At 43.5% G+C, this 15,336-nt stretch overlaps 1 protein-coding gene and 1 long non-coding RNA gene across 2 annotated transcripts in view; both read right to left on the bottom strand.

Annotated features, from left to right (window-relative positions):
• The window catches only part of arhgap23a (Rho GTPase activating protein 23a), a 70,128-nt gene extending 60,412 nt beyond the window's left edge, over nt 1-9,716 (bottom strand). The window contains exon 1 of the mRNA XM_087839982.1: nt 9,293-9,716. Coding sequence (XP_087696108.1) covers nt 9,293-9,301 — 9 coding nt within the window. The 5' untranslated portion in view covers nt 9,302-9,716. The remainder of the gene's footprint in view (nt 1-9,292) is intronic.
• A 4,177-nt stretch (nt 9,717-13,893) lies between these two features.
• Nucleotides 13,894-15,086, bottom strand: LOC118454747 (uncharacterized). Its single transcript, XR_004843879.2, has 2 exons — nt 14,834-15,086; nt 13,894-14,650 (listed from the first exon to the last, which is right to left on the bottom strand). It is a non-coding gene; the product is annotated as an uncharacterized LOC118454747 (long non-coding RNA).
• Nucleotides 15,087-15,336: the final 250 nt, after the last annotated feature.

Here is a 15,336-nt window from a genome sequence, read left to right as displayed (position 1 = left end):
GTAATAAAAGGCTGATTAACATGTTCTCGGTTTGGTAGCGCGAAACATGTCCGGTGATGATTCTAACCTAAAAATTGACCTCCCATATGCTTACGCTGTAGTAATTCTCTCAGCTGCTCATTGCTAAGCACATCTGAGCATATGTGAGCGTGTGATTGCAACGCGGGCGTCAAAGATGAGAAAGAGACAGGTTGAAATATTTATGTATGTGTGAGTAAGATGTAGTTATGAAAGCAATTCTGCTGCGTGTCTCATTCCGAGACACAAAGGCTCCCGTGGCACTCCTTTGAAGGGGGTTATGGGAAGTTTGAGAGGGAGAGCGGTGACCCCGTGGATTCCAACCAGAGCCGTGACCCCCGCATGACAGAGGAGTCCTCTTTGTCTGGCCGGACAACTGGCACGAGAGGAGGAAACAGCTGACCAGGCAGCTTAAACGGACAGAGAGGGACTGTAACTGTACCGCATACCGCTACATAAATAAAAGTAGTTAAACACCGAGCCTGAATTGCAGCCTTTGCCGCAGCTTTTGTAATCGCTTGATGCTGTGCCAAGCGACTGAACCCCATTCAGAAGATGCTTTCTATTCACGCTACGCTGATTTCTAAGAGCTTCGTTTACAAAATGATGAAGACCTTTCATTTGTGCTTTTGGATTTTGTAGCCGTTTTGCAGCAATTGGTTTCCATTTATTTCTGCATGCTTAAAGAGATTGACAGCTATGCCATTCATTCACATAAATGAATGTGACATCATTTGTAAGTGGTAACGGGGTTTACAGGAAGGTTAAGAGGGAAAGTGTTAGTAGTGTTTTATTAATATGGATAAGCATATATAGACTAAGCTTGTGCAATGGTCATATTTCAGTTCCCAAAAGTTGCAAGCTGTTCCCTTTTCTCTGCTCATTTCCTGTCATTCTGCACTGTGCTTGTCGAAAAATAATAAACAGCCATTTTCCCAAATGAACTTCAACTCTGGGAGAAACATTGTTGCCCTTCCTCACATCAGAAGATAATCTGCTTCACACTTGTTCTCACTATTAACCTGCTCAATTTGAATTCACTATTAGACGGACCATCACAGGTATTTTGGGAACTAGGTGCTAGGGATGGAGCGTAGTCACGACTGTTGAATTACCAGTTCATTTGATGCCCTTCTGTCAGGTAATGCCCAGAAAGCTTTAGGGAGCAGAGGGAACAACAGCTTGGCACATTGAAAGCTCATTGTTTTGTTTTGTTTTTTTGTAGCTATGGTCAGTAATGAACCTCCTTGATATTATAACATAGCATATACTCTTTTCCTTGTTCCTCTATTGACCTGTAGACCTCCCTCACCCATCACTTCATTTCACTGTAATCCCCACTCGCTCTTGCAGCTGCCTCGCTCATTCCTCTATAAACAACTAAAGGCCTGTGGGCACCCAATCTGCAAAGGTAGAGACAGGTTAGGCTCAGAGCTTTTGTTGCTGGAGCGGACATTGAGCTGGGTGTAGGATGGAGAGAGTGACTCATTGCAGACACACACACACACATGCAAGCCACACACTACCGCTAGCCTGGGGTTTACACTGGACATGCTGATACGCCTTATCCTATAGTGCACGATCCAGTTTCCATCGCAAAAAGAACCCTTTGTATCAAAGATAGAGGTTTATGGGTTTTTATGCGTATAAGCCTTTTGTAAAGAGAGTTTAAGTCCCATCTTCCTGTACAAGCTTATACATTATCTCATCTCCACTCATGAACTGCTGGGCCTCAACTTCTTGGAGTTTTCTTTTTGATACAGAAGCAGGCCCTAACATGGAGACAGCTGATAAGAACAGCCATGCGGGAGTGTTTGAGATAAAGGAACAAAGAGAAGGAAATGCCCAGAGTCTAACAAGAAGACTAATCGATGTTCAGGTGTTAGTGTCAGTACACACGAGTGGAGAATTAGCATCCCGAGATCGCCAGTGTGTCTCCCCATCAATTTATTCCTCAAAGTTCCAGACAAATACAGAAAACAACAAGGGCTGAATAGCTTCCAGGGGTTTCCACTATTTCTATAAATGGCCACTGTTACTATAAATGCTTGGCACACATTCTTCAAAAGGACAACCTCTTCTTTTCCCTTAAATCTCTTCGGAGAGACAGAGAAATAAAATAAACAGACACTCATGGTTCCAGTAGCAGAGCACGGAGTTTCCTTCCTGCTGGCTGAATGTGTCTGCTGCCTCTTTACCTTTCCTCTCTCTCATATCACTTCCTGTGGCATGACGGAAAACAATGGCAATGAGCTCGGACGATGAGATATGTTTTCCAGTCGCATTCGGGAATCGGTGAGTGCTATATCATTCAACATGTTTGCATCAGATTTCTCTGCTGGTTACCGATGAATCAGTCGGATCCAGAAATAACTCGTATATTAATAGAATGACATAAGCTCCAGATCCAGAGGCAAATGTTTGTTCCTTATTTTCATACCTTTAAAAAAAAGTCCTGTAACTTAACATCACATGGTCACATCCTTAGACTTTTTTGGGCATCTTAGGACGACTATTTCCTTCTCCTAAAACATTTGGGGGATTAAAGTGTGTTTTGTCTTTGGATCTGAGTCTTTGAAGTTAATCCTCTGCCTTCACAGAAGCACTTATTACAAAAAGATGGAGCAAGTTTTACCATAAATAACTCAGTTCAGAATAATCAAGCACCCCCAAGGTCTTCATAACTTATAATCTACAACATAAACATCATCAGACTTTCTGAAGCAGCAAGAAAAATCGTCTCAAGGACCTTACGGCCATGACAGATCTGCTTTGTGGTGCACATAAAGCCACACCTCTTGCAGTATATACAGTAAACTGAATAATCCCGTACGCCTGAAGGGATCATACCCTAATCCCAGCATTTCTCTGGCCTTAAAACTCAGAGATAAGTTTGTCTAGACATGGCCTTAAAGGAGGGTGTTCTCATTTCGGAGGAGACGTGAGACCACACAAGAGAAACGTTTTGACAGATTTCTAACCTTCAGAGAGGTCACCACTTTTTTAATATAAACAACTATAAGTGCTTAAAACAGTTGGATCGCATGCGTTAAATGCTTTTGTCACGTGTCTGAACTAAAGACATAGACTGAGATAAAAGGAGTGGATTTGCTCACTTGTAAAATCTTTGAATTCAAAAGGAAAGTCAGCGCTGTTTTCCAAAACACAGATCACTAATAAAGACGTTGATCTACAAGTATTAACCATAAATCTGAGAATGAGGGAAGTGCTTTTTCTAACAAACCGAGATGTGACGCTTTTTTCCTGCAGTGTTTAATGGCCAAGACAGAGAGGATTATATACTTTGCTCGTGGAATTAATGTAAATGTGCACCATCATCATTGTTAATAACAAAATAAGCAAACATCGCCTTATTCTAGGTTGGATTCTGTAAAAGGATAACCATCTGTTCCTTTGCTGCTCACCACAGAGATTTCCCTAAATAGATAATCCTTGCTCCCAACCCTGAAAGATAGAAACTGAGCCACAGTGGCATCTGGATGCCACAAGGGGGCTCCATACCTACAAGAGATGGTGAGATACAGTGTGAGGGTGGAGAATAAAAACAAAATTAGGTCCTTGCATGTGTCTCAGATGAGTTTTTCATTTTATTCCCATCTATGGGGTTTCATGTGATTTAAAGTGATGACAAGGATTTTAATGAGCCCTAAAAATGGAAAGAAATATGTGGCCATGTGAGAAACGGGGAAGGGAACAGTTTATTCTGGACACGAGAGCCACAAAATACAACAAGAGAGTCTGAACTCATGATGTGATAGAGTCGGGTCATTGCGGCGAATGAAGGAAAAGTTGGACAGTACAAAGGAGAATAGGCCAAGAGGTCAGCGGGTCATGAAGCTCAGGTCATTACTGATATGCTGCCGTGGCGCCCAGTAACTTTAGAGCATCCATTTAGCTTGTTAGATGATCAAAGTAACGAAACAGCAGCTGTTCATTACAGACTGACATCCTCGTGCAGCACCTCAACCACTGAAGTCAGCTGCTCTGAGACTCAAGGATGACAGAGCAGGAGTGGGAATAGATAGGGAGTCGAAAACATGTCAAACTGATAGCTGAGCACGCCAAACAGGCCCATTAGGTTAAATTGGACTCAAATGGCTTCCTAATTGGACGGTCTCCCAATGCAACCGATAAACCTCATTCCTCTGTTTTGGCCGGTTTATCCCTGCTCAGCTGTTCTCGTCCCGTGTCATCATCCTGCCGTTCCCTGACGTGGGCTGGACTGATGCAAAGTGCTGCTGACAGGAAGGGCTTTAGCCACACTGGCTAACCTCTGACCCCTGCGGGAGAACGCCCCCCCCCCCCCCCCCCCCCCTCCGCTCCTGCCATCTGCATTCATTGCTTGCCACTTAAGTGCATTGAGGTTGAGGTCCTAAGCTGAGCGGGAGATGTTTACTTGCTGGAGATGGGTGTCCTACTTTCTTTCACGGGACAATCTGTGCATTGTTTGCCTGCTGGCCTCGAAACAGTTGGTTATCTCCAGCCTTAAAAATCCAACTGAATTAAGAACACGAGCCCTGTGCTAAGATACTCCACATGCACAAACAGCTCTTTATACCTGACGTGAACATGATATTTACAATATGTTTAAATGCATTTCTGCATTTTAAATGTCTTAAAAATGAGTTGAAAGGATTTCTGTGGAAAAATAGAGCCGACAGAATAGATCCAAATCTACAATTTTCTCTTTGAAAAATCAACGAGCCTGTTCTTCTAGACTCCCTCAGAACAAGTTAATTTCTTTTGTATATTTAATCAAATTGTGCGAAATCTTACCTTGATGTTATGTTAAAATTACTGAGCTAAATCTCTCAGTATAGACACAGAGGTGGGTCAAAAGCTCACACTTCTTCCAAGATGTTGGATGCCTAAAGGAAAAAGGCTAACAGTATGCTATTATGCACATATTTCATCATATTCAGGCTCAAAGGAAAGTTATAGAAAAAATCATGCTGGAAAAAAATCCGAATTTAAGCTTCGGATGGTGACGCTTAATGTTGATTTAAAATGGGTTTGGTGGCCAGCTTCTGTACATAAAAATTTACAAGAGATTGAAAATGCTGGAAATGATAAAACGCCTTCTGTTTGTCTCTTCTGACTTCGGTCTATAGAGCTTCTTTTACTATGACAGCAACGTTTTTCATAGCTTTGATAAATATACTACAGCCACCCACCCATCAATTGATTTTCTTAATCACTTATCCAATTCAGGGTCATGGGTGGGCGGGGGATGGATCTTAATCCAGCTGGCTGCCAGTCTTTTGCAGAGCTAACAATGAGAGCAGCATTGTGCTGCTCCACATATAACTAACTGAAGCTGACTACAAGTTCTGAGAGGTTCTAGTTTAATTTTTTCCTTTTATAGATTTGGTTGATTTTACATGAAATTGAAGCCCGCATAAAAAGTATTACACTGATAAGCATGTAGTAGTACTGGAGCCTTCTTGCTGCTGCAGAGACTGTGCGTAATATGGTGACAGGCATTTTTACCATAAATGTCTGCAAGGAACTATGTACCTCTGTGACCTCTGCTTTCCTACAGCAGTGTGGATATATGTCATTGTAACTCCCCTCCACTCAGTGTTACAGAACTCATACTGAGACCAGAGAAGCTACAAAAGCTCTAAACATGGGTAAAAATATCAATATAAACACTGAATGACTGTAGCATTAATCATCTTAGCAGAATGCAAAAACGCTGCTGGGAAATTCTGGGTCTTTCACTACTTCAACACAGAAAACATAACCAGCTGTAACAAGCATCCATAAGAGGATCTGCCGCCAGACAGAGGTCCCGACTCCATGCTCTGATAGGTCAGGGTAGGTCGGAGCTGTTTTTGTGGCCGTGGTTTTAATATCACGTCTGATTACTGCAAGCAGGTATGTGACTGTTCGATTTCAGTTTGGATGCAAGCGCACATTCAAAGTTTATCTTTAACAGTCTCTCACTGTCTGCTGCCCCGCGGTGAGAAATTCTTTAGAGTACAAAGACTGAAGGGCTGTAGACAGGAGGCCTCGGGGTGCCACGGGTGGGACATCAGATTAGACCACCTGTTCTACCATGAAGCACACACACACACACACTCCTTCTTTTTCTTTATCCATTCCTCTCACACATTTGTCTTTTACATTCTCTCTCACTATCTCATTTGTAACCTAATAAGACCCTTTCTTCCCTAACACGCACACACACAGGCACACACACTTTCACTCTCATAAAATATCTCCCTCCGCGGCTGCTTCGCCCTGAGCTAATTCTGACTGCATTCCATTTCAGTCACATCTATGGGAAACAGACAAAGCAATTTGCCAGATAACTCTGGCTGACAGCCACAGGAACTTACACACACACACACACACAGATATATATATGCACACATATACACACTAAAGTTAGACATGTCGCCCAGCCTCCTTTACTGAGCCTCCAGGGAGCTGTACTCAGACAGCAGCACAAACACAACAGCGTCACCCCTGTCCACATGAATGCGCCTCATCCAGTTGTATCAGGGATTCCCTCTGATGTAGTGACACACTTTTAAATGTATCTATCGTGCTCTGCCTTATTTTCTGTCATACACAAACAGCTGCAGTTGTGGTTGCTCATATTAAGTTTCACATAACGAGTTCAACATATGTGCAAGTAGTGCCGGTGAGCCAAAAGTATAATTTTTTTTTTTTTGGGGGGAGGGTTTCATCTCTTGGATGTGAATGATAAAAAAAAGATAATGGGTATCCTTAATACAACCATGTCAGCCACACAACTAAGACCGCCTGCTGCACCAAGAGTTAGTTTGCAAGATGCAGACAATCAGAAGAGAGTTGGCGTAAAAGGAGACGAGCTGAAACAACTTGTTTTAGAGAGCGGACGAAGTGTGGGGGAGTGCACCAAGGCCTGATATAAGATAAATAAGGTTTAATTTAAACTGTAAATCCTGCAAATTTACTCCAGTGGAGTCCAAGGATGTTACAGTAGAAAGAGTGATGTGGTTCTGCGTGATTGATGCGGTCATGCAACTCCATCTCCGGCCCTTCGAGTTCGCACGCCAGCAGTCACCACAAGCCCTGCCCATGTCTCCCTTAATGACTATTGATCACAAAGCACTAATGACCCACGCTGATTTGCAGTTAGTCTAATAGTTTAATCATCCTCATGGAAGGAGGTGCTCTGAACTAAGAACATTTATAAGCCTATAAAACAGTGCAGTGAGGATGAGGATCGTGGCAACACTCGGACACAGAAGAATGCATCGCAGACGGACTCTGAGAGTAAGAGGTGTCCCGCTGCTGCCCTGGATTCTCTCTCACAGGCACTTTATCCCACAAGCCTTTTTCCTGTGAGCCTCTGCCCTCCTTATCACTGTGAATGTACATGCGTGTCCTTCAATAGACAGCTACAAACAGAAAGAAGGACAAAAGCGTGTGACGATGCCGTGTAAACTTTGCAAGCCTTTCGATGACTGCAGTAAAGCCAGCATGCCTCTTTTGCATCCACACAGTGACATTAGTGCATGCTGAGGCTTCCAACTCTCACTGTATCTCTAAACGTTTCTCAGACTTAGACTGCATACCAAGAACCATCTCGCGGCTGCTTTACTGTAAACACACCCAGGAAACAAACAAAATAAAAACAGCAGATAATGCTTCACAGTCACGTGAACAGGAAAGTGCTACTGTATAATCATACATTACATCACAATATAGTCCATATATTAAAATGACACTGACCCAGCTTTAGCACTGCACCAAGGCCACGCCGTGTCAGCATTTCACAGCACTGCGGAGTCTTATAAATAGTTTTTGTTTCCTGCGATCTATACTGCACAGTAAGTGACACCATTCTCATTTTTTGTCATTGTGATGAACCGATACTTTTCATGAGAATGTGTGTGTAACACTTGGTTAATAAGTCATACGTGACATTTTTAGGTCCTCCGAACACATCGTGAGCTCTCTGTTACTACCTGAAGTTTGCTGCTTGGGTTGCTAGCTTATACCCCTGCCTCTAAGTATATCTCCACCCACAATAACAAAGACACTCGGACTGTCTGGCTAGCAGCAGTCATGACATCATCCCTGCTGTACCAAGGGGGCTAACATCACCCCAACCTGAGCAGGCGGACACATACAGGACAGGCACGCCCCCCACCCATGGACAGCATGAATAATTAACCCCGAGGCAAGGGCTGGGCTTTGGGTGTGTCACCTATTTACGCCCGTAATCCCTCCTCTTCTTCATCGCAAACCTGATGCTCACCAGATCCCCTCTCAGGAGAAGAGAGGACGCAAAGCAACAGAGTGAGACAGGGGGAGGGTGGACACGGGGGATGAGGTAATCAATGAGCAGGAGACAGATTTGAGGGCAATGGAGGAGAGATGCGAGAGGGAGGGAGACTTGATTGGTGTTGCTTCTTGTCTCTGCTCCTCTAAACCATCCATCATTTTGCTAAACTACCAGCAGCTGCTCGCCTCCACCGTGGAGACAACACCAAGAGACAGCTGCAGCAATCAGCCTGCAAACAGAGCTCTGAGAAACAGGTCATAAAATACACCAAAGCAGTCACAAACACTGTCTGTTTAGGGCGCAAGAGAGGGACATTCGACATGCATCAAGTTACAGCGTTGAGTAAACATGTGGCGCAGGCGATGAGACCTATTGCAAAGGCTGTGGCATGAGTACACAATATTTCGGCTTTGCCTCGGTCTCTATCAGTAACGCTCTGGATGTGAACACTGTTGCGCGACATCCCATCCCCTTACTCCTTCCTGTCTGACTCTAGGTGAAGGTGCCACTCGCTTCGCGACATGTTATCCTGTAAAAATCAGCCACACCCCTGTTTTCATTCTGTTCTGTTGCTCATCTCCAAAGTGTTCACCTGAGATATGAGCCGGTGATGTTTTGAACTGTGTCATCTCTCCAGAGGCCTGCCACTTGCCGGTGGCGACACCTTTGCCGGCCCGGCCTGTCCCCCCCCCTCCCTACCCACTCAGAGTGAAAACCAGCTCGCCGGGGGTGAATCAGAAAACGTGCACCGTGGGTTCGGCAGCATGCTGTGCAGTTTGTTTTTGCCTCGAGGGAATGAAAACAGTTGTGATGCATGTTATGAATAAACCAGGAGCGGCTGCTGCGTCTGCGCTGCGTGCTTTGTGTCAGAGAGGTGTGGATATGTGGAGCACGTTAAAGGTGGTGTTCCCCTTCACTTCCCCTTCACTTCCTTCCCTCCCCTCCCCTCCTCCTCATCTCCATCCTCACCTGGTCCATGATTTCAACGAGTCTCCTCCCTCCTCCTCTTCCCAGTCATGGCACAAGATCACCGGCTGCCTGCCTTCTCTCTTTTCTTTTCCTGGTTTAGTATTCCCAGCAGAAATGCAGTCCTGCTCTCGTCACACAGGCGAGGCAGCCTGGCAGCCGAGCGCTGCTGCTGCTGCTGCTTCGCCTCTCCACACAGGCATGACTCTGTCTCTGAGTGTGACAGCCTGAAACATCCAGCTAGACACTCATCTTTTGTCCTTGTCTCTGTTTCCTCTTCTTCCCCTGCCGCTCTGGGTGACAGCTAGAGGGGAAACAGCGTGCACGTCCAATTCTCGCCTCTCTGCTTGATGGCCACACAGAAGGAAGAGACTCCCGCTCTCCGCTTTCGTTCTCTTTCACTCGTTCCCTGTGTACGCTGGCCTCGCCTCCTTTCCCTCCCTCTCCCTCCCTCTCTCTGTCTCCACTTCCCTCCTCTCCTTCCATCTCCCCTCCCCCTCCTGCTGCAGCTGAAGAGAACCAGAACAGCAAATGAGCGAGAAGAAGCAGCCGATAGAGGAAGGCGGAAGGCTTGAGATTGGCTGCCGGGAGCTCATGTGACTCCTAGCAGAGGACCCTCTACCAGCTGTCCAGCTCATGCTTCCCTGCAAACCTCTGTTGCCATTGACAACAGCTGCCCGTGCAGCTCACCAACCACAGAATCCCTTCACGTAAAACCATTGGCTGGCAGGATTTATGGCCCCCGCCTCCTATTGTGAGGGGAGCATGTTGGGACGTGTAGTCCAATCTGTTGTCAGGATCTGTTGGCCGTTTAAGAGCAGATATCCCTGCGCCCCCAGGGAGAAAATAGTTTACCCGCAATGCAATCCAAATGAAAAGAAAACGAGGAGTTTGTGGTGAGATGTTTGTATTATTAACACTAAAAACTTTGGCGAAAAATGACTAAAAATCACACACGAGAGGAGAAAAGACCTCGAGAGCCGGGCATTCTTGGTCAGCCAGGAAAAAGACATCCTCTGCCATTTCCCTCACCGCCGCCACAGAGGGAAACTCCCACCCCACAACAACAGGAACTCTAACACTGAAGGCCACGGCTATAAGCACAGAGGCACCCCATTTCCCTTCCCTCATTCTCTTTTCTTTCATTGCCTGGTTTTTCTGTATTTGCTCTGCCTCTATCCTCTCCACCTCCCTCCATCTTCACCTATTGTATTATTAACACTACACTCTCTATCCTCTCAATCCCAAACTCCGGCTCACTGGCAAAAAGTTGCCGGAGGTTAAAGGTGCCACAGATACGAGATGTTATTACGATCTAGTCACACGGGTCCTGATATTTGAACTTTGAACACATACATATACATTAGATTCATCATCTATCTATTAGCATCACCATCTAAAATCAGGAGATGAATGGAAATATAGAGATTTTTGAAAAAGATGTAAACTTATTATCCTTTTTTTAAGCAGGCAGTAGTTTATGCATTACGCTGTCGATGTGCATTTGTTCCTCCTGGCTTTCCATAACTGTGCAGGATTAATTTAAAAGGAAACTTCACATCGGGAAAGTCTTTCCTTATATTATTTGTTATTCCCACTCCGCTGTCCCCTTCCAGGGGTTATTTTGGAACGACTTGATGTGCTTTATGATTGTGTTCAGTTTGCTCCCAGTTCTCTTCCAGTGACTGATTACTTACAGTTTATTTCCCAGAAAGGCTCCTTAGGTTCATTTTTTTAAGCTGCAGAGTTGACAAATGGAGAACAAGGTGAAAAAAAAGCATCAAAAAAATGTTCTGACAGTAAGAAGTCTAAAAGGAATCACTTAAAACTTAACACCACGTTATTTGTCTTTAAATCCTAAAAACATTTAGGTTTTAAATGGATGACATTTCAGCCATCAAAGTCTGCACCGGAAGCATCTGGACATGATGTAATGTTGTGCACATTCTTCCAGCTATCCAGAGAATTAAGCAAAAATATAAAAGACAACGAAATATCCTCGGGAATGCCAGGAATGCTGTCAGCAGCTGTAGCAGTGCTAGGGTCCTATATAGATTGTTTTTTTCTCCTTTTAAAGTAATTAGAAGCACATATAAATGTCCTGTGTTACTGCGTTAGACCAAAACTATGGCTCTGGGGGAAAGTCAAGGTCTCTGCAGCTGAAAAACAAAAGAGCACCTGTTTCTGGCCTGTCGAGCTTCAGGGGACACAAAACATAGCTGTGACACAATCTGATATGAGGCGAACAGGAGTGTGATTGAAATCTTTCCTTTAGTCCAGCTTCAATGCTTCATTCTCTTTCTAACCCAGATGAAGACTCACAAGTGTAGTGTCAGCTTGCTGCAGTGTCATTTGATCTGGCCGTGCCAAAGATGCTGTTTGAAGTAAAATGACTGCACATGTGTGTGTGTGTGTGTGCTCTCTGATAAAACAGTGGGTGTATTGTAATGGTGAGAGCGGTAGCTTATACTATCAGCAGAGGAATTCTGATCATTCCCCAGAGGGGCTCTGTCTGCCTATGTGGGAGAAACTTTAGCTAAGTGCTTCGAGGAGGTGGGAAGGAATGAATTAATGAGTAGTTTAACATTTAGAGCAAAGATTTCTGGCACCTACTTCCAAGGTGCGTGGAGAGGATGAAACAATTCACAATGCAGGAACTCCAGCAACACCTAAGGGAAGAGGAACAACTTTATTGACTGACCAACGCGTTTCGGCTTGTGGGTTTCATCAGGGTCGTCCCTGATGCATCCCAGTTTAACATTTAGGAAATAGATTTATATAGTTTCAGAAAGGATATGATTGAAATTGCTACAGTTTATGTTTACACTGCATGGCTACTGATATTTAGCTTGTCTTAGCATAAAAGTGAGAACAAAGCAGGAAAAAAAGCTAAACTAAATCTACATACCAGCAACTCTACAGCTCGCCAATTAACATATTATGTTATATTTGTGTAATTCATACAGGTTAAACGTTTTGAGTAAGGGGTGAAACAGGTTAGCCATGTTACCAGGTTTCTACACTTTGTGCTAATCTATCTTAACTAGCTTAACTTGCTTACGTTCATATAACTTAAAGGAGACATTACAACGTGTTTTCAGGGTTCATTAAATAAAATTGTTAGGGTAAGATATCCACTGTTATGCAGAAGCTGACCTGTGACCTTGCAGAGAGATGCAAATGTTCAAGAGTCCTCATTGAGAAATAAGACAGAGGAGCCTTCGTCTGTTGATAAAATAGAAAATTATGAATAAATCCTGTTTTGTGTAACAGTACAGAGTATTTTTCTTTATCCACCCACCTCCTGTAACCTGTTGTTCCATATATGCATCTGGATTGTTCTGATCTATTTACAGATAAGCTGCTCTCAGGTCAGGCCCCACAGCCTGCTATAGGTCAACAGCACCATCTGCAGGGGAGCATCTGGCACAAAAATCCACAACAGCTACAGAGCGTGGGGCGGGTTTGGCAGGAAATGTGGTGCATGGAATATGGTACTGTTAGTCATCATTCAGGTCATACCCATTCTTTTTAGAGAAGAATGAATATTTTTCCAACATGCTCAAGGGTTAAAAATATATATCCTGCTCAAATGTTTTCTCAGTAGCTGAGATGTGGATGTGATGTGCAGATATGTGAAAGTGTACAGCATGACATTACTTCACAGTGGAATTTTTATGTGTGCAATATGCCTTTAATTTAGAGAAATAAACATACCAGACAAAAAAAAATACAAAATTGTGACGTATATTGCCTAAGAAATTTCATAATAAAAGCATAATTAGGTCTATTTTATTTTTTTTGTAATTTTTCCTTTGGATACCTCCCACGGTGGATTTTAAATCTATCAACATGTACTTGAAGAGCAGACTTTCAGGTTTAATTCAATGAGTTTGATAGAAGTTTTGTATTAATTAAAAATTCTAGAGAGTTTTGTACATAGTCCCCCATTTTCAGAGGGATGAAATATCTTCTCTCTATATTCAGTCGTGTCTCGAGTGACCAAAAAGCGTACAATGCTATGGTCATGAGCCACACTCTGCTCTTCAATCTGCTTGGATCAATGAATTCTTTTTCAGACCTCTGTGGGCTCATTTAGAGGTTTTCTGCTAAAGTTTAACCTGACCCTATTGTTCTGGACCAGTCGTTTACAGCATGTTTTAAAGCGTCTGCCTTTACATTCGACTCTTGTTTGGAGACCTTTTTAATATTGAATTGCGGAGGACAACAGTTCTTCTTATTTTTCCCCCCCAGGATTATTCTTTCCTGTAATTTCCATCTGTGGTTACATCAATATGGCAACACAATCCACTTTTAGTGGTCTGGTGCAACCTCAGCCCTGCTTTTGCTTATTAACCACTCAAGCAATATAAATTTCAATAAAAGTATCTGCGGACAACAACAAATAGTGATTTGGTCTGTCACTCCAAGAGCAAATGTATTAAACTTAATACACCTAAGAATAAGCAGGAAAGCCTCCATCTATTTGAGAAGCTTGAACCATGAAATGTTTGTCATCTTCTTGAAAACTGACCGTGACAGTTGTTAGTGCCCAAAAAGGTTGAATTCAACTTTGCTTTCCAAAAAGCGAAAGAGAAGGCAGCTGGGTTTACTGGAATCATCTTTATTTGACATTTCACGATTATCAGAAAATTGTGTGTGCATCAGTGAACATTATTTAAATATAACAAATAATATGAAACTCAGATATACACAAACAACGCCTCTTTGTGGATGTCATCTGTGGCCAAAATATAAGGACAAAAACAGAAAAAGAGCAATGTAGTTGCAAAGCTTCAGAAAATTAAAGCAACTGATATAGTTCAACAAATACCTTCCATTCCTCTTAATTTAGTGGACAATGATGATTACAGTGAGAAGGAAAGTATAGTGACATCACAAGTCTGAGGCTCTCCAACTGATTGCTGAAACACAAACCTGTGCAAAAAGAGCTGATAAAACATCTGGATAATACTGTCAAACTGGACACTTCAAATCAAATCCATCCTTAAAAAATAAATAAATAAATAATCGTAAAAAAAAAAAAAAAAGGCAAATTCTACACCTTTATGAATGCCATCCTGGATCCTTATGTGCAGGTAACATCGCTACTCCTCTAAACAGTAATACTGACACAGAAGTACCACAGAAAATGATGATGAGGGTTAAAATTTCTGTTTGGGCATCCTGGTCAGATCTGACTGTTCCAAAGAAGGAAGGAGGGGAATGATTGCAGAGTGCAAAACAGTTTGGCTTCCACTTCTTCTCCATTTGTTTTTCCTCTCTTGCCTGGATCGCTCCTCTCATCCCCACATGAAAGCTCCAAAGGGAACCATCATGGCCTGGCCGTGGCTCTACTCCCTGAAACATGGGAAGCATTAACAGGTCTGTCGCTGGCAACTTAGTAACACTGACGGCGATAAAAGAAACCACTCATCCCAAAATCGATACATCAACAGGAACACCGGCCTTTCTCGGGTATATGCACTCATTTTCCACCACAGAAGGATTTCGCTTAATAACGCCTGCAAATACAACACTCACCTCTGTTTGTGGTGTAAACCGGGGATGCAGGAGAGGAAAAACAAACATCCTCCGTTAGGCTCCAGCACCGCCTGACCAGGACGCATCTTCATCACAGCATGTAGATGATGTAGGAGAGGAAGACGAGGCCCATAACGGCGAAAAACATCAACACCAAGATGTCCACCATGATGGGAGCTCGGTCGGAGACAGACTGTGCGGATGTGAGGAGAACACGCAGCACAAACAGCGACCTTACCACCGGGGTAGAAGATCGGCAAAGATCGGAGGAACTCGGAGAGCTCCACACGCCCCGCCCTACACAGAACGCGAATGTGCAAGGGGGGAAAGAAAGCACAGGTGATTTTCTAACCCGGAGTTTTGGCTTTCAGGCACGTTTGTTTTAAGAAAGGCGTGTTTGGCCTCCATGGATCACTTCCCCCAAAATCTTTACTTTTTGACCAAAAGGACAGTTTGTAGCTTTAATCAATAATAAGTCAATAATAAAGTCTTAAGTCAGGAGA

The sequence above is a fragment of the Neolamprologus brichardi genome, chromosome 4 (genome assembly GCF_056152115.1).
Source record: "Neolamprologus brichardi isolate AB-2024 chromosome 4, ASM5615211v1, whole genome shotgun sequence".
Lineage (NCBI taxonomy): Eukaryota > Metazoa > Chordata > Actinopteri > Cichliformes > Cichlidae > Neolamprologus > Neolamprologus brichardi.
Note: the sequence above shows the minus strand (reverse complement) of the source record. Positions and strands in the feature narration are given on the sequence as shown.